The sequence below is a fragment of the Nilaparvata lugens genome, chromosome 3, assembly GCF_014356525.2.
Source record: "Nilaparvata lugens isolate BPH chromosome 3, ASM1435652v1, whole genome shotgun sequence".
In the NCBI taxonomy this organism is placed as follows: domain Eukaryota; kingdom Metazoa; phylum Arthropoda; class Insecta; order Hemiptera; family Delphacidae; genus Nilaparvata; species Nilaparvata lugens.
The window spans coordinates 87526578-87554146 of record NC_052506.1 but is presented as its reverse complement, the minus strand read 5'-3'; the positions used below and the strand labels follow the sequence as shown (position 1 = coordinate 87554146).

General features: G+C 32.6%; 2 protein-coding genes across 2 annotated transcripts; one reads left to right on the top strand and one right to left on the bottom strand.

Annotated features, from left to right (window-relative positions):
• The first annotated feature begins 880 nt into the window (after positions 1-880).
• Positions 881-11898, top strand: LOC111055219 (uricase). The gene is made up of 6 exons (XM_022342385.2): positions 881-1447; positions 4337-4559; positions 7655-7850; positions 8536-8722; positions 9523-9646; positions 11182-11898. The coding sequence occupies exons 1-6, from the start codon at positions 1356-1358 to the stop codon at positions 11371-11373; spliced, it is 1014 nt and encodes a 337-aa protein (XP_022198077.1). The 5' UTR covers positions 881-1355; the 3' UTR covers positions 11374-11898.
• Positions 11899-13230: 1332 nt separating this feature from the next.
• Positions 13231-27525, bottom strand: LOC111055224 (transmembrane protein 164). Its single transcript, XM_039422935.1, has 5 exons — positions 27433-27525; positions 25338-25463; positions 24086-24164; positions 19325-19425; positions 13231-17372 (listed from the first exon to the last, which is right to left on the bottom strand). The coding sequence occupies exons 1-5, from the start codon at positions 27523-27525 to the stop codon at positions 17169-17171; spliced, it is 603 nt and encodes a 200-aa protein (XP_039278869.1). The 3' UTR covers positions 13231-17168.
• Between the last annotated feature and the right edge of the window lie 44 nt (positions 27526-27569).

Genomic DNA, 27569 nt, shown 5'->3' with positions numbered 1-27569 from the left:
TGCGTATCTCGACATGTTAATCAATTATTGCTTTCCTCAGCTAGATGAACTCGAAAACATTCATCAACTTCATTTCCAACAAGATGGTGCTCACCCACACTTTAGTGCATTGGTCACAGACGCTTTGAACGGAAAATTTGGAGATCGATGGATAGGCCGACAAGGACCTATGCTGTGGCCTCCAAGGAGTCCAGACCTGACACCTTGTGATTTTTTCTTGTAGGGTTACATCAAAAACATTGTTTATTCACAAAAAATTCGCGACTTGAACCACTTAAAAAACAGGATTAATGAAGCAATGACAACCATAACCGAAGAAATGTTAGCGAATGTTTGGATAGAAGTTGAATATCGTTTGGACATTTGTCGAGCGACTAAGGGCGCCCACATTGAAATTTATTGATTATGTAAAAAAACTGTTTGAGATGACAAATAAGATTAAAAAAAAAACATTAATTGTAAGTAATTCTGTTTTTCTTTAAACAATGTTTGAAACCGCACCATTCTTTTATGATAACTCTGTATACTGGAAAACTTTTTTAATTCACAAAACTGATATAAGAAATGAGCTTAAGGAAGTTCTTAGTCCTGAAACAGTTTCTTATTGATGATTTTGTATCCACTGCACATAAAAATTAAAGTTGTTTGAAAAAAATACCATTTTGGATGAACTATGAAAATTTATTCAGAAAATATGCAGAGTTGTATTCAGTCTTGTTTTAAATGTAAACACCTCCAGTTATTACTATAATAGTATCTTAGTGCAAAATCGTACTAGATACAGTACAGCTCTGGAGCTTTTATGAATAGTCCAAATCAGTACCTTCTTTTGGTTCTTTTATACACTCTGTATTCTACATTCTACAGCATCCTATGAATCAAATAATATGGGTGAAACACAAAATCCAATGGAATGTTCCAGATACAGCGGTTTGATGATGAATCATTGGAAAATAACACATCATACTGTTAGGAAAAATGATGATAATTAGCACATCACAAATCGATAATGACGTACTATCATGATTTTTTTCACCTTGAGAGTCAATCATTTTTCTCTGTAGAACAATAAAGATACATTTTTCATAATTTGTTTACTTTTATGTTTTATCAAAACATGTACGTATTGGATTGAGTCTAGTATTTTTGAAATTACATCATTGAGAAAGCTGAAACAGCCTTGATAATTTTCCCAACGGAGGGATAATCGTGTTTATGACTTTATAAGAATACATGTAATCTTTGCGAGTCAATATGTTATTGTTTAAATTCACATCAATCCGATAAGAGTGTCAAGTACTACTCTTCCTTTATTATTTAAGTGACTTGTTATTTCTTCAAGAAATTAGTTAGCCATGGAAGTTAATAGGAAAATGTTAAACAGCAACAGTGGTGAAACTGGAAAATATGTAGTTTATGATAATACATCTTATAATTCGACTGAAAGGTAAGTTCTTTGCCATTATAATACTTCATTCAATTTCGTTCTACTTAGCCTACTACAGCAGTATACTAGGTCTAAATAAGAATTCATAAATTGATATGATTTTTTGTTTAGAACATTGAGATTTCATCAACAAACCAAAATCTTGCATTCTCAATAAAATAAATAAAAACAATTCAACCATGTAATTGACTACAAAAATTTACTTTGGTACACTGTTGAAAATCTAGTGGTTATCGATAATGTAAAAATATTGACAATGATTGTAAGCGTGAGAATTGGTCAGTAATTAGTTGTCTGTGTTCATCTTATCTAATCCTTCAAACGAGCAATTTCTGTTTATATATCTGTATGTGACCGGATCTCGAAAACGGCTCTAACGATTTTCACGAAATTTTGAACAAAGTAGGTTTATGATAATGAAAATTCGATTGCACTAGGTCTCAACCCTGGGTTAACTCGCTGAAGGACATTAAAAGGATAGATACGTCCTTGGAAAAACAGCTGGAAATTTTGTCGTCTATTGGTACCGTACGGTGATGGAAGTGAGTGAACGAGTGCACGTGTGGGATCATTCAGCTGATCTCACAAGAAGAAAAATTCAAGAAAAAATTATTTTCGTTTATTTCTATTTTTTTAGAAAACAATATCGGGGCACCGAGCTTCGCTCGTTACTTTTATTTATTGATAAACAGAACACAATTCTCTAAAATGATCGTGTTTATATTTCACAGCTGGCTATATGTCATCTTATGAATTTCGGGGATGTGATATTTTGATTTTTCACATACTCACTCGCTCACTCACTTTTTACTATCCACAGCTGTTTCAGCCAAGGATGAATTATCCTTTTAATGTCGTTCAGCGAGTTTTCTCAAGGATGAGACCTAGTGCAATCGAATCTTTATATCATAATATAATAGTACATATGTTCCAAATTTCGTGAAAATCGTTAGAGCCGTTTTCGAGATCCGTTAAACATAAATAACAAGATATATACCGTAAATACAGAAGTTGCTCGCTTAATATAATAGGAATGTTTACTTCAGAAAGTCCAAAATAGTAATTAGATGCTGTTAGTGTAGAATAGTACATAGTATATAATTAACAAATATTGTAGCAAACTTAGTACCTATATCATTCTAAATCGAATTCATAGTAAATCTATTTGTAATAATTGATGATGTGTTTGTTTTTTGAAGTGTGAATAAATTGTTATTTTGATGAGTGATAGTAACCTAGATTTTGATTTGGACTGTAGTATAGATTTGAAAAGGGACAGTTTTGGGCATAAGCCTGTCGTGCCTCCTCATATAACTGTAAAAATAATATTGTACAACTGAGAAAATGAAAAAATAAATATAAACTATAAATTCAATCTTTCGTTACAAATTTTCTATGCTTTTACACTCCAGAGCAAAGCTCGGTCCCCCGATATTAAATTCTTATTTACAAGAGTTCACAAAGTAACTGGCTCATCAGATATTTGTGAATATAATATTGCTAATAAAAATATGTATTGTGGACTAAAAATATGTAGATACATTTACATGAGTATCAGCCACTGAAAAATTACAGCAGCAACAGTGATACTGCCTCAGCTATCAAGTCTAAACAATTACTGTAATCCATTCGAAGAGTTTTAGTAAGTTTTGGAATGTTCCGTGGAAATAATTTTAAGAGAGGATATCAAAGTAAATGATTAGAACTTCTGACCGTGTAATCTTTAGATACCGTACTATAAGTTGGTTGAAAAGTTTCAAAAAATAGATAAGACTTACTATAGTAATTGGAATACTCTATTTAAATCATTTTTGTTTGAAAATAAATGACTAGATAAGCTTTTTTTTCGAAAAGTGATAATTTTTTGTCATTCATACTGTGAAAATCATTCAATTAGTTACGTTCGTTGATTTATGAAACGATTTTTTATTCAAATCGTGAAAAATTTATGCAATCAGATTCTTGCACGCATGCCTGTATATTTCTGTTTTTCTTATTTATTGGGTTTTGGAGGATAATTAGTAAAATGTAGAAATAAAAATACCGATACTTGAGGTTAAATATATCTTAGGCCGCAGGTACTTGAAATCAAGTGTTTTGATCCTAGAAAACCACTTGACATAGGAAGAAGTGTTTACAAATTTTTAATCATGAGTAATGTAGGCCTACAGTATGAGTGATATTTTTTCAATTGTTCAAGAGGACTTGAAAGTTCATCTAAAATTAAAAACTGTGAATGATCCATTAAAGTTATAAATTAGTAACATTCACCAGTGAAAATTAGTGAATTTTTCATCTATCCTATTATATTAAGCGAGCAATTTCTGTATATATTTATATGGTTATATGGGTATATATATTTATGTTCAACGGATCTCGAAAACGGCTCTAACGATTTTCACGAAATTTGGAACATAGTAGGTTTATGATATAAAAATTCGATTGCACTAGATCTCATCCTTGGGAAAACTCGCTGAACGACATTAAAAGGATAATTCATCCTTGGCTGAAACAGCTGTGGATAGTAAAAACGTGAGTGAGCGAGTGAGTATGTGAAAAATCAAAATATCGCATCCCCGAAATTCATAAGATGACATATAGCCAGCTGTGAAATATAAACACGATCATTTTAGAGAATAGTTCTGTTTATCAATAAATAAAAATAACGAGCGAAGCTCGGTACCCCGATATTACTAATGATCTGAAGATTCGTTCACAACCTGTTTTTAAGTGAAGGTACAAATTTGAGGTTTAAATTTTCAATAAAATTGCTAAAACTGAAATGATTAATTCGATGCGGTAGGGTTTCTGATGAAATAGATCCATTTACAGCCGGCGATTTCTTGAAACTACTATCGACTATAATTGGATATTGGTTCTCAATTCCAGATTTGATGATGCGTATGATTTGCAACAATTCGGGTACGGCAAGAACAATGTGAAGGTGCTTTATGTACAACGCAATGGACCCGTTCATTCGATTCGAGAGTGCGAAGTTGATGTGAGGCTGCAGTTGACGTCCAAAGAAGACTATTTGTCAGGCGATAACTCGCGCATCATTGCCACCGATTCACAAAAGAATACGGTTTATATTCTGGCGAGGAAATATGGAGTAAGTGATGCTAAATTCTCCAGTTTAACTGTAAAAAAACGTACTGTCGAAAAATTAATTATATTGAAGAGTTTGACTATAGTGAGGTCCACGTTATCATTACATTAACATTGAGGTCCACATTAACATTAAGTTATAATGGCACTGGAGAAAGATAGGAGAACAACGTTGCCGAAGCTGTCTTGTCAATAGAAAAGTAAATTCGTATGGCTTTGGTTGGTGGGAGCCCCTTGCGGGAAGGTCCCACCGCCTGAATATATAATTTAAGCTGTCAATGAGCTTTACGACTGTTATACTTCAGCTGGGACCGACATTTTAACGTGCCCATCCGATAACACCGGAGTGATCTGGTTAAAAAACTTTTGGTAATGAGAGGGTTTGAACCCGGAATCTCTATGCTGCTACGCAAGCACTATATCCACTAGACCACGGATCACTCCTGTCTTGTCAATGCCTTCTATAGACGGACGGTAGCTGATACAGGTTTATTAATGTAATACAACTGTTCATTTTCGTTTAAAATTATATCATAAATTATCAATTATATTTTATTAAGCAAGAAATTATACTTTTCAATAATTTTATAATGAATTTACATAGTTAATATGAAATATTTTATTAATTAATTATGAATTCTACAATTCACGATCTGGCAACAGAGCAAAGCGAGAAAGAGATAGCGCTATCCGTTTTGTTGAATGATGGACAAGGATAGCAATACCATTGCTAATCAAACACTGTCATTATAACGTTGACCGCACTATATAGTAGGCTACCCTTTTTAGAAACTATTCTTGACTAAAATAATAAAAATAAAGGAGCTATTTCTTTATAATTGATTTACATTTTTTAAGAAAAAGTCGTGTCTAAAATTACAAAAGAAGGGGACTAGTATTCATTTATATATAATTTTATTTGGATCCAATGAAACAATAGCGTAAATAGGATCGAATAGCATATTTTTTTTGCTGCATGCCTCCCACATTTAATTGTTCACAATTGAAATACCTCTCTTATCCGATGTATTTTACTCATTACAAGAAGTAGTTTAGTAACTAATTTTAATGAGTACAATATAAAAAACTATTAATCGATTGAATCTATCTGAATAAACATATCAATGGCAGTTGTCTGAATAAGGAACCGCTAATAACGATTGTCAAAAACGTGTTGTTTGATTCAAGACTACCGTATTTAAGAAAGTATGATAGAATATCAATTGGTTTCATAGCTATTAAGAACTGGCTGGCCCGGCGAACTTCGTACCGTCAAATAGTTAATGCATCTCATGACAAACTTTTGGCTGGATGTACACCTGAGGAGGCACGATGCGGCATTTTGCATCCATCAGGTGCTTCTTGCTTATTGGTTTTGAATAGCGGATGCTATTATTCATATTATTCCAATTATTTATTTTAAAGGATTTTATTTATATAGATAATTTTCCAACTGCAAAATAAATAATTTACTAAAAATCAATTAATTCTAAACTCCGAAGACATCACAATATTATTCGAAACAAAGCAATGTCTTTAGCGCATGTAATGTGTCTTTTACCTGAGGCCGCACTGCTGGATGGTTACCCACAAAATGGTCATTTTGTTTTTAATCGGGGCGTTTGGACTAAAATACATGGGCGGTTATGGAGCAACACACACTCTTGTCTACTATCTACCGACGGCTATTTGATGACGCAATGATTATAACAGCTGTTTTTTATTTCTGTGTGTGGCCATCTCACAAATCTTCTCCCATATGGGGTGAACTTAGAAGAACCGTAGGAAAAAGTCCTGAAGTCGGATTATGAATTTGATAGGCCATAAACCTGGTCCTGAACATAACGTACACACCTAGAAAGAGATCATCAAATTCGGTGCACACATAAAAAAGTTGTTGAATGTCAAAATTTGAGGCTCGATTTCTATTTCTATAGATGTGATTTGAGAATAGCATCAGAGATAAAGAGTAGAGTTAATCAATATAATCTAGCGCGTCATTATCTTATTTATGTGAGGAAGCTGACATCAAATTGATTAAATGTGAGGATTTTGTCATCATGACCGTATTCGATATAAACATAAATTATAGCTCTCTCACGTTATCACTCTTACGTCACTCCATTCACAGAAAGTATTTTCTTTTCTATGGAGCATCAAAATAACATGATAATAGATTGTCGTATTAATGAGTAAGCCTCTGGTAGCTTCTAGGCACTTATAAATGTTTTCTTGTGATCACACTTCCCTAGATAGTTGATACTGAATTTTAATTGTTTAATATAGGCTGATGAGCCATTCATTACCAATCATTAATTAATTGTTTTGCTGATGATAAATACTGAGGATTTTAAGAATCTTGAACATCATCCTATACAAAGCTGAAAGTAAATATATTCAACTACCATACCAAACTTTGTTTTTAATCCATAAATGCTAAGGGAAGAAAAAGTACTATAAAATTACCATACCAAACTTTGTTTTCAAACTATAAAATAGTGAGGGAAGAAAAGTACTTGAAATTCAAAATAAATTAATCTTTCATTAAATTATATACTGTTCTCCAATGAATCTCGATCTGCTTGGCAAAAAATAGTCTAATAGAAATGTTCCCACATTATCAAACTGCAGATGTGTGAAAACTACTATAAAAATCAATGGTATTCTTTTTCTGTAAATCAGCAAAAATTCATTTGAAAGACGGGCTTTAGAAGCAGATCTCTTTTCGTGAGTGTCATTTTGTTTTCATTGGTGGAATATATATTTTACAATATTATTATCCCTATCACACATACTATCTATCACTATTTTGTCTGACGTGTTTATCTTGAGAAGAATTATTGTCGGTTTAAACGGAGAAAAGTCAGCTGTTAGTTTAAACCCCGGATGAAACACATTATGATAAATGCAACCATACCTACAAGTAAACGTGGTTTAGCGTTAAACGTAGTGTCAGCATATGGCACTTAGTTGAGTATATCTGTTTACAACACAACACCATAACACAATCATTTTTGTTATAAAAACCAACTACAGTAGATACTGTAAGAGTACATAGTCACATAGAAATAATGGACCTGCCTTTTGTCTTTTTCACAGATAAAATCTCCAGAACAGTTTGCGTTGATTCTGTGCCAGCATTTCATCAACGTTTACAACCACATTGAAAAGGTGAGGGCTCATATTTTGGATTACCCATGGCAAAGACTACAGGCAGGTAGCAGTCCTCACAATCACGCATTTATCATGGTGCCCAGTGTGACACGCTACTGCACCGTAACTCTTCAAAGAAAAGGTAAATATAATGTCGCTTTTTTGGTATAATAATGATTTTCCCTCAGCTAGAACAGCTTTGAAATCTACCTTTATTATCTAAGAATTGTTTTTGAAGATCCTAGATAAGAGAAATTATATGTTGATAAGAATTTAGAGGAAATTGTAATTAATAAAATACGGTTCAATAAGAGATGAAGGGATTCTCTTTATTCGCTATAATAAATGAACTCTATATGAATCTCATATACTTCACAATAGTTCTGAAACTGCAAATGTATACGACAAATGAATTGATAATATTATGCCAATCATACACAAAAATCGTCGAGTTCTCCATTAGCCTGTAACAAAGCACGTACAGTCGAATGATTTGCTGTGATTAAGTGAATTGGCCATTTATGCCTAGTTTTGCCAAACCCGGTTAAGACATTTGAGCATGGTCAAGCCTGGTATGATTTATAAGTGTCCACTGTGATTGTCGATAGTGACTTCTGCCATAGAAATCATACATGTTCCAGTACACTCGTTGTGAAGCATCGTTACCTGATTTGATCATCTTCAAATGACAAGACCCAGCTTGGAGAAACAAGACATCCAGGAAAAGGATCTATAAATTGATTTACTTATGAATTTGAAATTTATGAGACGAAAATATGAATGTCATATACATCACCTTCTCAACTAAATTCATGACATTATTTCAGGTGTTCCAAGCGTAATAAGTGGTTTAAAGGATCTGAGAGTAATAAAAACCACGCAGTCCGCATTTCGAGGTTTTCTCAAAGATGAATACAGAACGTTGCCAGATGCAGAGGACAGGATTTTCAGTACAGTAGTTGACTCATCATGGCAATACTCCGAAATCGATACTGTTGATTATGACAAAGCTTGGTAAAAACCCTTTTTTCTATTTCACAACAAGTAACAAAATTATTTATGGAAATTTTATAAACTTATTTAAATATTATGGAATTATAAATGTATCATGTAATTGATAGAACTTCAAAACATGAAATGTATAAAAAAAACGTTCGCATGCATTCTATTAATGGCTCACAGTTTTGAACAATGTGATAAATAGATGAATATACAGAGTGCGGCAGCAAAACTTTCTTTTTAAAGTAAAAAAACTCTTTGTATTGATCAGAAAGTTTGTATTTATATTTTTGTAATGTAGACACATATATAAAGTTTTGATTAAATTAGTTTTGAATATCAAATCAGGTAGGGGACGTCTCCCATTCTCCATACACTGAGTAAACCGATTTCTGGCGTTTGTCATGACCCCTGCCAGCATTGCAGGCGTTTCTTTCAGTATAATACTTAATAATCAGATTAGTTTCTAGTGATTTATTATTCTTATCATGTTATATAGTCAGAAAATATCTCAAAATCTACTTACGAATTATTGCACGATGAAGTTTAATTTTTCATATCATTCATTATCAATTATTTGATTACAGTACTCAGAGTTGCTTCACAAATGGAAATTGTTTGAAAAAACACAAATGAATAATTAAAAGATTATTCTCCCATTATAAATTGATATTGGATATAGTCTAAACCCATAGACGAGATCAGATACGTATACTTCTACATAAATAGTGATAATATTATTGTTGTAAGAGACACTCTTCAACGCAAAAAATTTCCAAATGAAAGATTTCAATATTCACTTTTATTTCTGACAGGACTACGGTAAAAGACTGCATTCTAGAGAAATTCGCAGGTCCACCGAAAGAGGGTATATATTCGCCATCCGTCCAAAACACCTTATATTTGGCTGAGCGGCTCATACTGGATAAATTGCCAGAGGTAAATAGAAATGATTTTCAAATTGTTCATGATATTACTGTTGTGCCCCCTGTGGGTTGGGGGAGCTTTGAGTTGATCATCGTACTCAAGAATGTGTTGAAAACCAGAATTCACCCACAGTATTCATGCTTGTCGTAGGAGGCGACTAAAATGGACCTCAAGGCAACTCCAGAAGTTGCCTTGCCTTCAAACCCACGAGATCTGCCCCATCAGGGCAGTTTCGGAGGGGCAAAAGGAAAACCCAAGAAACCAGAGATGGGTGAAACTCCAGGCACAAATATAGGTCGAGAGGCTAAGTCGAGGGTGGCCAGGTGCACTAGAGGCAATTTGGCGACCCCTCCTTCAGCGGAAGGACCTATAAAGAAGCCAGGAGTGAAACTCACGTAGGTCACGATTTTGTGGGTGGAGGGACCAAAACTCACCACTGCTTAGAGAAGGACGGCCATTTAGGCTAACTTCTTGGGAGAGGTGAGGCTTCTGACCCTGCGAAGTTTCGGTGGGGCAAAAAGAGAAAACCCAAGAGACCAGATATGGGTGAAATTCAGGCACAAATGTGGTTCAATAGGCTGAGTCAGGGGTGGCCGGGCGCCCTAGAGGCAACTTGGCCACCCCTTCCTCTGCGGTAGGACCTTCAAAGTAGGCCAGGAGTAGAACTCACGTAGGTCACGAGGACAAATCAGTCTGAAGAGACTGCCAAGCATATCACACTGGATTACAAGCAACCGGGTGATGAATGGGATGCTAGTATAGGGAAAACTCCTGGTTCTTGTAAAGAACACAGGTATTGGTTTGCCTAACTAACATAGTACTTGGGAACACAATAAGCTTCGGTTGACGTGTGGGGTTCTTTGAACCTTTGGATCCTTGAATCCAACCCTTCAAAACAATAAATATTACTGTTGTAATGTACCACGGGTTATTTCAAAAGTGGAGACAATGATAGAGTGAAAATTCATTGATGAAATATTGAAAATTAGTAGGTAAAACTCCGTGAAAATTAGGTAGGCACCGTGCTTCGCGAGGGTGCAATAGAATACTTAACAAACTGACAACTTGACGTACTAAAATCTTGAAGAATTTAAAATAGGCCTATAACCATCCTCGGTAAATTAAGAAACTAAATATGCAAAATACGTATAATATTTGGACAATTTGAAAATTTAAGAATTTTTGGGCAATAGCCTGTTTTTTCTTTTCCGATCCTTGTATTGTTTTTGCTAACCTAATAATAAATAATAAAATTTAAAGTTAATTAGTTCAGTAGTTCAGACGTGATGATGCGTCATTCGTGTATTTCCTAATCTGTACATGTTTAAGACGATTCTTTCCTTTATTATATTATAGATTGAGATATTCAGAACAAAAGAGATCTATTCAGATCAAATTATTATTTGATAATATTGAGACTGATAATATAACTAAATCATTATTTGATAATAGCGAGTGATTATTGGAACTTCATGTTCACATGTACTGTATATATCAATTTCTAGTTATTGTCTACTTGAAAGATATATGCTTATTCAAATTTTCAGGTTGATAACATAGAGATGTCAATGCCTAATAAGCATTACTTTGAGGTAAACTTCAGCAAGTTTCCGAAGTGGCTAGTTGGAGAGGGACCAAACGATACAGTATTCTTGCCAGTCGACAAACCATCTGGATTCATCCATGCCAAGCTTGGCCGCTCCAAAAATACTCACAAATTACAGAAATCTAAACTCTAATACCGTATTGCAATCCAAATTTAGAGTGAATTTTCATGTACAAAATGTATTCATTATTTTATAGTATGTTGTTCGTATAAATCATAACATTTTAATGTAAGTTATAATTCAATTTAATTTGAATCAGTAAGTTTTAATGAAACGCTCGCAACACTTGGTATCACATATCAACTACATATTATGTAGTTTGCGATACTTCATTCTATTAGTTAAAAACCGGTTAAGTGTGTTGAGTATGAAATAGATTGTGTGTATGATTTATAATAGTTTTTCTATTGATTTGAATGAAGCAGTGTATTGAGTATCCAGAGTATGGAATAGGATGTGTGTATGATTTATAATATTTTTCTATCAAATTGAATGGAGCATGATTCTAATAGGCGGTTTGTAATTACGATGATAGTACGTATGAATAATAGTAATGTATCTTCTAGTAAATCGTATCTTAAGCTTTATTATTTCACTGGAACTTAGTATTAATTATTTTTTATAATATTATTTCATAAAATAGTTTTGATTCACGACTACTGTGTGTTATTATTAAATATATCTCACACCATAACTGCAACATAAAAAATCTGGTGTGGCGCACTCACACAACTTTCCTTGCCGTTATGAAAATTGATCACCTGACGCTAGTGTTCCCGCGCATCTCAAGTCTAAAGATCTGAGCCAGCTGGTGACAGGACAATAACGCTGGATACACACGAGATCTGCTATTTATTCATAGTGAATGATTTAATAGTATCAACAGTTGCCAACAGTTTGCAATTGGATAATCACATTTTCTAAAATTTTAAGCTTATTTTCAATTTTAGGTGAAAATGCTACTGGACATTAATTGAAGAGATTTTCATTCTCAATCTTTTCCACTCGAAATGTTTCGTTTAAATTATATCTGAGACCTGATAATTGGAAATCTAAACTCAAACTTTGCATAGATGGGGCGAAGCTCCTGAAATTTTTACAGATATGGGACTTTTTGCAGTTGATATAGCTTATCAATGATTTTAGGTATGAATTTGATCAAAATTGTTGGAGTCGTTTTCTAGAAAATCGCGAAAAACCCTGTTTTTGACAACATTTTCGCCATTTTTGCCGTCATATTAAATTGCATTTGATCGAAATTGTTCGTGTCGGATCCTTATATTGTAAGGACCTTAAGTTCCAAATTTCAAGTCATTCCGTTGATTGGGAGATGAGATATCGTGCACACAGACGCACATACACTCATACACACACACACACACATACAGACCAATACCCAAAAACCACTTTTTTGGACTCAGGGGACCTTGAAACGTATAGAAATTTAGAAATTGGGGTACCTTATTTTTTTCGGAAAGCAATACTTTCCTTACCTATGGTAATAGGGCAAGGAAAGTAAAATCATATTGTGGTAATCGACTATTCTTGAATGTATGCAACAAAAGTTCTGTAAATTTTCGATAAAATAGAGATTCACTAAGAAAATTTGTTGAACTATCAATCAAGATTGGTGACATTAATTTGAACTGACTCAGGTTTTACCTTGTAATTAACATGTTTATCATCAAATTATCCTCAGTTGTTCAAAGTAAAAATGAAAAACTCTTTAACGTAGAGTTCAAACTACTTGAGTGGACAAATAAGAGGTAACAGTAATAAACAATGACCAAGGACGGTAGGCTATTGATAGAAATCTATAATGATTGGGTCTAACAAAACACATTTCTAAACCTTACTATGAATTCATATGCCCCTTGGTTTTACAAGGGAATGTAGATAACAAATGAATGCTTCTGAAAAACGAAAGATTATGAGGTTTTCAAGTTTTAATGAGTTTAGGGTTTTTGAAGATCAAAGAAAAGTCTTGAATAATCGAGTAATAAGTGTTTTTATTTCATAAAATTACAAAGCAATACAGTAATAAACTGTTATGTAAAATGTTTCCTTTCAATGTTTACACTATACAGAGTATTGTAATTGCTGAGAACATGTTTATATGCTTATGAATAAACTTGTTATGGTTTGAAAATGTTATGGAGTAGGCCTGAAATTAGTTACAATGATTGTAATATCTAATTGATAGTTTTGAATATTCGAAAATAAACGAATTCTACGTCAATCGGTGTTATTGATAAATTGTGAAAAATCAACCTTTAAATTAATGGCTAGAGAAAAGATTATGAAGAAAGCAGTCCACAAATATTCGATGATGACAATGATACACAATATACGAAAATACACATAAGTTTAGAGGTGAAAATACAATCTCACTGGTTCACAGTTACTTTTAAAAAATTAATGTAATTAGTACAGATATTGTATCAAATTCTCGTACAGGCTTTTTCATTTTAATTTAACCTATATTTTGTTTTGTTTTCATGCTATTCATTTGCACCAATAATAATGAGCTTTTCTTAAATTAAATGCTGAAAAATATTGATCAGAATCTTCAAATGTCATTTTAAGTGCAATCTTGATAATTTATTATTGTTGAAAAAATATTAATACGAGAGGAATAAGGTGTAATTGAGAAAATAGATTATCCTACCCAAATGTGAATGAAAAATACATTCTAATACTGATAATTTGAATACTAATTTACGAAGCAACAGGTATGCTTTCTATTGTAAACAAAACATAACTAACACAGGCATAACTAGGAGTGGCGATTAATGTTGTTTTAGTTTCAACAGTTAAAAAATAATTATTTGACATGAGGCAGCTATTTTTCAAAGTTGGATATCTGTAGAGAAGAAGTAAATTACTAATTTTAGAAAGAGAGCAAGTTAGTGATCGAAGCTGCTAACTTTTAACGTTTAATTCTAAATCACTTTACAATAATATTAATTTTTATTCAATAATGAAAGCTTTTTATTCGAAACGTTAGAATTTAATTATTAAGGTCATTACTTATAATTTTAAGGTTACAATATAGTTTTAGTATCTAAATGAATCACTAATTGGCATATTTGACTAGATAATGACTAGGGATGAGGGTAAGCTAGTAGGATTTATTTATTCTATCACAATTTCAATTGTAACATGAGTAAAATATAGTATTCTATAAAATCTTTATCAATACAAATCGAAAAACTTGATTTATTCGGGTCCACCTGGAGTACTCATACTATTAATTTGCACCAATAAAAAATATCAACTTTCAAGTGAAAAGCCAAGCCGCTGTGTTGGATGGGAAGTTTTACGATAAGTCGTAAAATGGGTATCCTTGATTGTGAAGCAGTTTGGTATTAACAACAGCAACGGAATACCAATAGATCAGCTTAAATAAGAACAACGAGTAGCAAATCGAGAAAGCTACAAACGAGAGGATACAGAATAACTTTGAAATGAGAAATCGGGAAGTGAGTAGGGGCGGGCATAAACAAGTAAATCAAATAGCACAATAATATACGTAAATGCAAGAATGACTAGAAATAGGATTGAATAAATATTCTGGACAGGATTACAAGTTTGATAATATTTTAAATAGGTTCCATTTATTTCAAGATTTAGTTAATGTATCTGTAGGATACGGGACTAAATAACAGATCACATAATTAAATCATTTAGAAAATTACCATTAGTTTTGTAAAAAGGTGAATGGAAATTAGGACTATAATAAATTAAATTTTGATTATTCATGAATTGATTATTCCCTCACAACAAATATAAAAATATTATTCTTTTTAATATAGTTATAATAATAGACTAACAATAAAGCTCCTAATAGTTGAGTACTCCACTGGTGGACCGTGGTCTAGTCCTATTGATTCTAATTTATTGTTAAGAGCTTTCTACTAGACTATGATAATGACGGAAAATGAACTTTTCAATATTATATTATATGCTATTCGTAAGATATAAATATAGTTATTAGATTCTCATTTTATTTACCTGGCTCATAAATAAGTCTCTTTAAGTTTCTCTTCCATTAGGAATAATTAATTGAGAACAAGTTTTATTACAAATCATCGTAACTGAAAAGTGAAATTACACAGTATACTTTTATACTTTGAGGCACTGAAATTTGGGGTGTGATCAAAATTTCTTTTCGTTACAATTTAAAAAGGTTTATTCACAACAGATATCATGTGAAGAATACTCATTTGGCAGGTATGGTTCCAGAAAAATAAGTAAAATTATTGAGTCGGGGCAAGAATTAAAAATAATTCAAGATAAGGCTCAATAACTGTAGTAAATTGACACCGTCCATGAATCTATTTCAATCCCCAAGTATAAAATATATTTATCTAGAAAGGAAAAGTGTTTAAACAAGCTTATTTATTCGTATTTTTATTATAGATACTCTGATAATAATTTACTACTCATTTTAAAATCCTAAGCACTGATTTGCATATGAAGAAAATTTGATCAAAATTTATAATTCTAACTATAAATAATTTGAATAATCAACAAATTCTATAAATTGATGTTAATCTATTACCCTCTCAAACTGTGTAGTTCAAAGATGATTTGAAAATGTATACAGTTTTTATAATAAAATTAATGTTCTGTAACTACCTCCTACTTTCTATCATAAACTAGATCTTAACAAAGATAAATTCATTTAGAACTTGAAAATGTATTTATATAGATAGGCCTATTCTATTCACTAAGTATTATTTATTGAGAAAATTTGTTCATTATTTCAGCAACAAAATTATCAATTCTACAGAACGAGTAAGATGAAAAACGTTTAAAATTATCATAAAAATGTATAATTCGATGGTAAACAAAAATTACTCTCATAATATTAAATATACCGTATTTCTTTGAATTTAAAATGCATCTTGGTAAGAAAACGTCCGATAAATTCTTTGTTTGAAAAGATTCACATTATTTTAACTTGAGACGAACCTTGATGTTAATGTTGATATAGTGAGGTCCACGTTATAATGGCAGTGGATAAAGATAGGAGAATAGCGATGCCGATTCTCTGCATTAATTAATTATATTTCAACACTGTCAAAAACATAATTGACATCGTTGTGGACCTAGAAAAGGATAGTACCACCGGCTTTGTCGAATGATAGACAAGGATAGCAAAACCAAAGTTAATCAAATACTGTCATTATAACGTGGACCTCACTATAGACAAAGGAGGCGCCTTTAAAATTCGAAGTAACACGGTGTTAATTACAAGTGATTGTTCAAAGTATTTTTTGAGTCGATCAACAAAGAGAAACAATAGTAATGGAAAAAGTTAGTATAAAGTTCTTCTCAGAAAATATAACAAACGAAAATAACCAGAAGTAAATAAATAGAAAAAAATATATAATATATATGAGCTTACATTATATAAGAATAGCCTACAATAAGATTGGGCACACCAAAAAAACTTTGAATGACTCAATGTTAATTCCAGTTGTCATTCTGAATGAAAATATCAAAGAACTTCATATTTTTTCGAGAAAAACTAGAATATTTTACTCTTAAAAAGTTGAAATACTCAAACGTAAAAATATTCAACTGTCGATAAAAATTACTTTCAAATGTCATTGTAAGCATTTCTCTAGTAATAAAACATTTCTAAACCACAAATGAGTGGATCATTAAAATTTCGCATATTAATCATGCCTATTTGACTTAAAATTAAAAATAAACATTGATATTTGTCTACTCGTATCTGTTGCAAAATAGGAACTCATTTCTCGAGACGTCAACATGTAATACATAAAGCCGAATAATGATCAATGATAATAATGATTGTCTTTAACAAATGTCTTCAAACATGTGAGGCAAACAACCCACAATTAACAAACGTGAATGAAAATACAATGAAATGTGACTAGAAATTGATACGAGCATTACTCTTTATGATTGAGAGACTTCAACTTTTGCTGTTGCCTATTGAAGTATGGCGAAATGAAGCAAGAGAGGGCACAGAGCGACTTACACATAAGAGGGCACAGAATGGCCTGATGGATGACGGCTAACTTACGATAGTGCGGACCTTTGAATGGATCCTTGACCGCGGGACAGAGCATGTGGTTCAAATTCACCTGCGCCGGCTGCAACACATACAACATTCAAAAATATAATAACTTCACCTTTTTACTTTCCTTGCCCTATTGCCATAGGTAGGGAAAGTATTGCTTTCCGAAAAAAATTAAGGTACTCCAATTTCTAAATTTCAATACGTTTCAAGGTCCAAAAAACTGGTTTTTGGGTATTGGTCTGTATGTGTGTGTGTATGAGTGTATGTGCGTCTGTGTACACGATATCTCATCTCCCAATTAACGGAATGACTTGAAATTTGGAACGTTAGGTCCTTACAATATAAGGATCCGACACGCACAATTTCGATCAAATGCGATTCAAGATGGCGGCTAAAATGGCGAAAATGTTGTCAAAAACAGGGTTTTCGCGATTTTTCTCGAAAACGGCTCCAACGATTTTAATTAAAGTTATACCTGAAATAGTCATCGATAAGCTCTATCAACTGCTACAAGTCCCATATCTGTAAAAATTTCAGGAGCTCCGCCCCATTTATGCAAAGTTTGATTTTAGATTCTCAATTATCAGATTTCAGATACAATTTAAACAAAAAAATTTGAGTGAAATAGATTGAGCATGAGAATCTCTACAATTAATGTTCAGTAACATTTTCACCTAAAATTAAAAATAAGCTCGAAATTCGATAAAATGTGATTATCCAATTGCAAACTGTTGGCAACTGTTGATTCTATTAAATGATTCACTATGAAGATATAGCAGACTTTGTGTGTCTCCAGCGTTATTGCCCTGTCACCAGCTGGCCCAAATCTTTGAATAGCAGACTTGAGATGCGCGGGAACTAGCGTCAGGTGATCAATTATCATAACGGCAAGGAAAGTTGTGTGAGTGCGCCACACCATATTTTTGCAGCTTCAAACTGCAAACAATCAACTGTTCTCCAAAGTTAAACGCCTTCAAATTGTCACAACCAATTTGTATTTATCAACAACTTCTCAGTTATCCAGAACTGCTTTGTGATGTAGAGGAATCAATGTGACAAGACTATAGTGAGGTCCACATTATAATGGCAGTGTTTGATTGGCAATGGTATTGCTATCCTTGTCTATCATTTAACAAAGCGGATAGCGCTGCATCTTTCTCGCTTTGCTCTGTTGCCAGATCGTCTTTTAACAATGTAGAATTAATAATTAATTAACAAAATATTTTATCTTAATTATGAAAATTCATTACGAAATTATTGAAAAATATAATTTCTTGCTTAATAAAATATAATTGATTATTTTAAACGAGAAAGATCGGTTGATATTACATTAACGTCGAGCGCTTAACTCTATGGACAAACTAATTCCGCTAGATCGCTCCAGCTGTACTATTCACTTGCTGCCCGAGCACAGCAGGCGTAAAAAACCGTGCTTTAAAGGTACACATACCAGCGGCTATTATTGTGTCTATAAAAGAAGTTTAAGCATCAATTTTATTCATCAAGAACAGCGCTACAAGTTGCTATGGATTTGAAGTCTATAGAACGAACATTGAATGTGAAAAAGGAGTTCAAAATGCATAAAAATTTAATTTTTTTTCAAAAACGTTGACGTAATTTTTGCTAAATTGAAGAGGAGACTTGCATATTTTTCTTACCAGTGGTTTTTGTAGGGTATGTGTACCATCTGCCTCAAAAAAGTGACTTTTGAAGCCATATTGTTAGCTAACAGAAGCTGATAAAAATATTTCAATTGTATAGATTATGTCCTAAGAACCTATCCAATAGATTAGAAAAATAAAAAAATTGAATGCACAACCTTAATAAACCTGTATCAGCTACCGTCCATAGAAGGCATTGACAAGAAAGAGGATCGGCAACATTGTTCTCCTATCTTTCTCCACTGCCATTATAACGTAGACCTCACTATAGTTGAACATACACACATTTCTTTAAAAATGAAACTTCTTGAAATGCCCAATATGTTTGCACACAACAAAAATTGTCAATCATTAGGCTACTCACCATGGCCAATGCTTGGAGCAGCACAAAATGGTAAACAATGAGTACAACATAAGATAAAGCACACCAGCTCAGGTCACAAAGTCCCTCAGTCTCAAAAGGCCCTGCAAAAAAGAAAATATTTGATGTAAATGACACAATCCAAATATGAATTCTCTAGACCTTCACTAGTTTCTAAATTCTAAATAATAGTGTGTTTGTCTTTTTGGTCTCAAAATTTTATAGTTTTTTCAAAGTTTGGAATTTTCTAATTAATTGTGATTGATTTAATTTAATTTAGAAGTATTTTTTTTATTTAAAAATGATTTTTGTATGTTTTGAATTGTAAATTGAGTGTGTAATTGAAGAATGATAAGTGACACATAACCTAGCTACACTTGGACTGTTGTATAAATTATAATTGGAACCGTTTTGGGCTTATAAGTCTGTGGTACTTTTCTGTAAGTTGTGTAATTCTGAATGATTAAATAAATAAATGATTAAATATGAGTGGAAGAATAAAATTGTGCCAGAAACTACAAGGTGCGCCAGAGAAACTTACTTATTTGAAAAAATCTGTACGTTGAATTGGTCGTGTAGAGGGGCAGGAGGGGGCGCATATGAAGGGGGAAGTTCTCAAATTTATCCTCCCTCGAGTAAATTAGCCATAATGCTCTGGTCTAGAGAGCAGCGGGCCTTCGCAGTTGAGAGCTACTTTTCTAATGGTAGAAAACCTTCCGCGCTCGATTTGAAATTCCTCCCCACAGACTCGTTCCTGGCCATAATTCGACTCTGTCGTGGGTTAACTCATTTCAGAGGTGTGGAAGTGTCGCTAAACACAGAAATGGACTTCAACAAACCATCAGAACTCCAGAAAATATCGAAGAGTGAGGCAGTCAGTTGTGCGTTCTCCAAGGCGTTTGGCTCGCAAACACGCAGCTGCTATGGCAATTTCTGACTCCACTGTTCGACGAATTTTCCATGAAGACCTTCAACTTCATCCCTATAAATTGGCTGTTTATTTATTTATTTATTTATTCTTACAAAAATCTAGGAGTGCAACAGGCATAACAGCCCAAAACGCACTCATGAATACAGGAAATACATTATTGAAAATTATTACAAAAAAATAGATATATATATAAATACTAGAAAATTAATAAAGAGAATGTTTAAAATGGTACATGTGAAAAACAGAAAAGAAAAATAGTATAATAGCTACTCTGAGAAAGAAAAGAACAATGTTAAAGGTAAATGATAAAATTTGAATTTTGATTATTCAATAAGATCAATCATAACCACATAAAATAATAACATATAACCTACGTATTACATATGGTTCTAAGAGAAGTGATAAAATAACTAGACAAAAAGGGATCAAAAGGGAAGTGGAAAAAATATTAAAAGTTAGTTAGTGGAAAAAGGGTGACCATGGAGAGAACAAAAAAAAGGCCATTGTGAACCAGAATAAATTAAGAACAACAGGTCTATATTACTCTTCAATTGAAGAATGGAGACATTTTTCTCTTGAAGCTCCATTTAGACAAGCAGAAGAGATCCACCTGACCATCACAGCAGAGGAATATACGAGGAATACGATTCATTGGTGAGTAATAATGACCAACCGTGTTACATCTACAGATTGAGAACTCTTGCCGATTACGATTATTGAATACAGGAACCTTAAAATTCAGCCTTGCCAACAGATTAGGACTGCTCACGGAACCGTTCACAAGACCATAGAGGAATAAACAAGAAAGTACCTTCCGTCTGGATGCCAAAGTCTCAAAGCCGAACATGCTGCGCAACACACCAGTTGGAAACCCCAAAGGACAAGGACGATTCTGTTTTCTACAAAATAACAATCTCAAAAATTTAATAATTGTTGTTCAATAATTGACTGAACGCGATTTTGTTGTCCGTCAAAATGCATGTGATATACTGATTGACATCCTGCCTGAAGACGCGGTCATTTTTTTAGTGACAAGGCTCATTTCCACAATTGTTAATGCGATTTTTTTATGGGGCTATTTGAAATCTCTGGTTTATGTCGATCGACCACGGACCGTAGCACACCTCAAAAACAACTTTCGCGACGCCATTGTCAACATACCGATTGATATACTGCAATGAAATTTCAAACTTTAATGTGTCTAATTTGTCTGTGTTGTATGCTGATGATACGACTCTCCTCTGCTCGGAGAGTAATCATCTCTCAGTGGATTGTTGTTTGGCACATTGAACAAGCTAAAGCCTGGTATAAGGCTAACTCTCTGGTTGTGAATGAAAGTAAAACTGAAAAGATAACGTCCACACTGTAACCTGTAGTTGATAAAGATGCATCAAGTTTGAAACCTGTTAATCTTTTAGGAATATATTTAGACAGTAAGTTATGTTGGGACACATATTGATAATCTCTGTAAAAAGCCTTCAAGAGTAATTTTTATCTTGAGAAAATTAAGAAACTGTGTGAATAATGAGGTATTAGTCACTAGATATTTTGGCCTTTTCCATGTTCATTTATGTTATGGTGCACGTCTATGGGGTAATTCCAGTGCTGCAAAAAAAGCTTTGATTTTGCTAAAACGAGCTATCATAACAATTATTTTTTAATATAAAAAACGATGTATCCTGTAGAACGTATTTAACAAATTTAAAAATATTATAATGACTTTGGCATGTATCTTCATTTTTCAAAACTTGATTTATGTCAAGGAAAATTTAAATCAGTTCATTTCCAATGATACTGTTCATACATTTAATACAAGACATAGATATGACTTGGTAACACCGAGTGTTAGACTAAGCAAAACACTGAAAAGCCACAGTTATCTACAATGTAAACTGTACTACAAGCTGCCTTTATCCATTAGATTGTTGCCGCTGAACATTTTTAAAAGAACTATTGCTGGATGGCTTAAGGTTAGAGGGTTTTACTCAACAGATGAGTATCTAAATTGTAATGATTTTATGAATGTGACAGATTGACTCAATTATTTTAAAAATGAAAATATTGTTAAACTGACGATGCCTATTGTAAACTTGTTTTATTCTATGGCAAATAAAAGATCTTGTATTCTATTAAAAAATCGACCTCATCAGTGTATGTGCAATGGGAGTCGCCATTGGTCTGTCTAATTTTTCATGACTGCATGAAAAAAAATTGTGATATTGTATCTTATAAAAAAATATTAAAACAATATCTGAAGTACTTTTGTTTTTATTGACCTTTCAAATAAGTAAGTTTCTCTGACGCACCTTGTAGTATTATTTTCATGAAACCCAAGTTGAATGTACGAATGTAGTTGATTCACCAGATCAAATAGTAATTCATCAAACAAAGTTGCACAATTTTACTTGGTTTTTGATTCATTTTATTGATGAGTAAATTCTGCATCGTGCATATTATTCATTTGTACGCAACTCATCTTTCATGAACAAAGATAGCCATTAATCCGATTTAAGTAGTTTAAATTTCAGTTGTCATTACTATTGTAGCCTACTAAATTTTTTATGATTTTATAATACACGTAATAAACTAGTTTAAAAAAATAATATGCCGCTATCCAGCATTAAAAAACGTATATTTAACGAATCTAGAATACAAACATGCAATCCTTGATATGATATTCCTAGTTACTTAGAAAATTTGTCGCAATATTATGCATTACTTTTTGCTAGATTTGTTACGGGTCAAATTTATTGTTCCCTCTATATTTGACGCAACTACAGTTTTATCATGTGGCGAAACATTAATGAGTTAGCAATCCTTGACGAACCAAACAAAAAGATTGACCAAAAGAGTCAATAGAGTAGAAGTTGAGAAAGTTTTGATGAACATGAATTCAAGTGGAATGTTTTTAAAAATGTAAAAACTATCTCAAATAGAAGTTGTGGGTCATAAATTTGTGATTTAAATATATCCCTCTATACCTTCTTTTGAACATCACGCAGCATATTGCGTATCCGACATCCAATCCATAATATTGAAAACTCTTACTTATGTACAAGTTTGGAAATAAGGTTCATATTCGTATTGATAAACAATATACAATAATACCAAACACACAAAACAGTAAAATGTATATTGCACTATCATTAAAACTGATGAAAAAGAAAAATATATACAAAATACCAAAAGAAGAAAATTGTGGGGAAGATTTAAAAATGCATTGTCAAAATTTTCACACAAATATTCCACGAAGATAAAACTGATTATAACGATCATAATCATTGAATAAGAATATGTGATTGTCCAAAATAAGCATATTCATTTTAATGTCTTATCACGCTACTCACTTGAGATCTCCTATTAAATAGTGAAATCCCAGTTTAAAATTATACTAAAATGGATTTTGTGATGAAGAATCTAGTACCTTACCATTTGAAAGCTTGAAATTGGCTCAAATTTAATATTTTTCACACTATTATCAAGTTTAAATTGAATTATCTCATCTGAATCATTCCACTGATTAAAACAACAATGATTAATTGAGAATAGTCAAATTATATGAATTTAGCTTTCTAAACCTTTAGAACTGATTTCATGAATAACGAGTAATAACTAACGACACACAATAAATAGAAAGAGTAGAGGCATTTGAGTTGCAGCGGAAAATAAAATCCAGAAAGAAACAAAATGCCAATCACTGTCTATGTCTACAGGAGAAGCAGGGTGAAACGAAAATCAAAGCAGTTCGGTTTGTGAGGATCAGGTGCAGCCAAACAAACCTATTTCAATGCAAATTTTTTTCCGAAAAAGAAGGGGCCTGAATTAATACATACCTCCCTGCTGTAAAAGATACATAGGTATCACTAGCATCATTGTATGCTGGATCCAGTATATCCAGGTTTCAAAAGGCAGCTAGATAATAACATCATATTAAATCAACTTTGATGAATAACAGGTTTGATAATACACTGCAAAAAGTTCATCGAATACGGAGTGTAGCTCTTTCTCAAGGGGGTTTCACAGTAGAAAAAGAATACATGGACAATTTAGTAGAATATTGAAGGTTGAATTCCACTCCAACGCATCAAAGGAAATCACATGGAATCAATTACTGTAAATTCGTTTTCCTCACATGAGATATATAGCTTTCAAGCAGACACTCGAATATAGGCCTAACTTAAATCCTAAGTCTGCTAGTGCTTCTGCTTAATCCATTACCCACACTTGTGGGATCTATGGCATCATAAAATTCAATACACGTAGCAAAGCAAAACACACAAGCATTACATTCTCATAAAAAATAATTAAAGTTGCTGAACGTTCTAGTCTTGATACAACAATAAACTATAAAAATTCTCTGACTCCATAATCAACCAAGAAATACATAATATAACAACAGAACGACAAACTTATGAGAATAATAATAATACTGAGGGTGATGCCCACATAAGCTCTTAGGCTTGTGCGTGGGTAATGAGTGAGATGGATGATGATGATGATGATGATGAGAGATGACGACTACTCTTTAGGTAGTCGGGACAGCCAGCTTATCGTCTCCTAGATAAGGATCATGAGACTAGACGGGGTGACCGTATCTAAGTGATTGTGCTGTGGTCAAAAACTTTTGCCCGGTCGAGATTCGAACTCGGATCTCTTGATTACTAGACCGGCGCGTTATCACTTACTCCAACGAGCCACCCAAACTGATATAAGCCACGAGAAACTGATTTAGTTTTAAATTCCTGTGATACAAAGTAGGCTACCGAACTGCAAAATTATGGCTATTTTTATTCAGAAATTTGGCAAACCCTCCAATGATAATTAGGAGGTATTGAGCAATATTTTTGTGATGAAAATTATTTTCTCACAAATTATTCATTAATATCTGATAATGAACCTCATAAATAACCTTTATTATTGTAAATTTTGCTTGTGAGTTCGGACATATAAATTCAAAAGTGTACTTTCAAGTAATTTAATTAGTTAAAATTCAAGTTTATTGTTTGTAATTGTAATATAAATTAATTTGCTTTTCTTGATATATTAATCGTACAGTATGCAGAGTCAAACTTGTCTAATACTCACATTGAGAGCATCCAGTTCTGGAAAAGCAAGAGCTAATATAGCTCCGTTCATACAATTCAGTTGGAATCGAAAAACCACTGCAACCGTTTTACTGGGCTTCGCAGCTAATAAATATATCTGGAAATAGAAAATGTTGCATTAGAATACAGTACTATGAAAATATAAAATTTATTGAATCTAAAAGTAGATGCATATATATGTTCTGTTTTAGAAAATGACTGTCAAATCCAGTTGAGAAGAGAAAATATATATCTATAAATTAATTAATTCTATAGTATTGAAAACACGCTTGTTTTGAATGTAATATAGTATCTTGGAACAAAAAATTATGATGTAAGATGTGAGGGGTTCTCACACTGCATGTTTTTTTATCTGCGACTTTCTGCCGTAAGTCAATTTACAAGACATAATAGCAACTGTTCAAAACTGCAAATCGTATTGTGCTTATTCATTAAGATAACGTATGCTACTCCATTCAATATCATATTTATATTAAAACTGGATGTCTTTAATTTGTGTATGCCTCCTATTGCGCTTAGCTTTGAATAGTTCCTATTATTGGATTTTGGCTACACTTCTAATAGTGACAATACGCAATTTTTGGGCATCACTTTACAGAATAATCTTAAGTGGGAGACTCATGTAAACTTATTATTTAAGAGAGTATCTAAAGGTTTATTGTTATTGAACTGTTTGAAATTTATTGTTAACCCAGTTGTTCTAATTACTGTTTATTATGCGTATGTACATAGCCATTTGTCTTATGGTATTGTTGCCTGGGGGAATGACACTAACGTTAAGAGACTGTTTGTTTTGCAAAAGCGTGCAATAAGAGTGATTGCTCATGTCCATGGTCGGGCACATTGTAAACCTCTATTCCAGCAAATGAAAATATTAACTGCTATTTATGCTTTTGAGTGTTTAATGTATATTAAGAGGAATTTGGCATTTATTCCTTAGAATAATACTGTTCATAATCATTTTACTAGGAATGCGTCTGCACTTAGAGTGAATCAATGTAATTATTCTTACACACTTAATGGTTTTATTGAGTATAGCATCAGACTGTTTAATAATTTACCTGATAGTTTTAAATGTCTAGAGACTAAATGTTTTAAGAATATAATAAAAACTTTTCTTGTTGAAAAATGTCCATACAATAAAAATAGACTGTTAGATAATATGTGATACATAATCTGTGATCTTATGACTGCTATAACTTATCTGTTTTGAAAAAATGTTACAGCAATTAAAGAATTTGATTTGACTTGATATGACTGGCGAATTGACAATAGACAGGATTTAGAACTTGGACGCATCTAATAAGAGCATATACAAGAATCCCTCATAATAAAATGGAATATGTATTTTTGTAGCTCTAACATCAACAATTTGGTTAACAAGATGGCATTTCAGGAAGAAGACACCAAAAATAGTATTAATAATCTTGCTGATCCAAGGGTCATATTATACAGTTATAAATATATATATATATATATATATATTATATATATATATATTATATATATATATATATATATATATATATATATATAATATATATATATATATTATTTATATATATATATATATTATATATATATATATATATATATATATATATATATATATATATACGATTAGATATCTGGTCATAGATATTTGATCACTTTTGGCCTCAGGAATGGTGAGCTCTATGACTTTCCCACAGTGAAGCTCTTTGGCTTCTCTCTGGATCGTAAGCTGCACAGCGTAGGAGCGTAAGCTGCACTGGATCGTGAGCGAGCACATACAGGTAGTCTTAACAGGGTTCTCTTCTTGCTCAGGAACATGAGAGCATGTATCCCGGAGGCCCATCTCCACATGTACTTTAATGCTTTTTTCAAAGTTTTATGGCAGATGGTATCACCTTCATCTTGTGATGTGGGGTGATGATTATTATTATTATTATTATAATTTTATGGCCTTCATTGGACCACTGTAGTCAGTATCTTCCACCTTTACTCCGTCCTCTCTCAGCCCAATATTTCTTCATTCGTTCAGAAATTAATTTCCTTTCCTCGTCCGAAATCACTCTTCCCATTCTGTGTCTGACTTTGATCTGCAGTCTGGTCTGTTTGTCCTTCAGGATTCTGATGTTGTCCGACTTGTTCTTCAAATCTTCGAATGTTATATTCAACTCTCTCATATCCTCCTTGAGTTCGTCAATCCATTTTATATTTGTTTTACTTT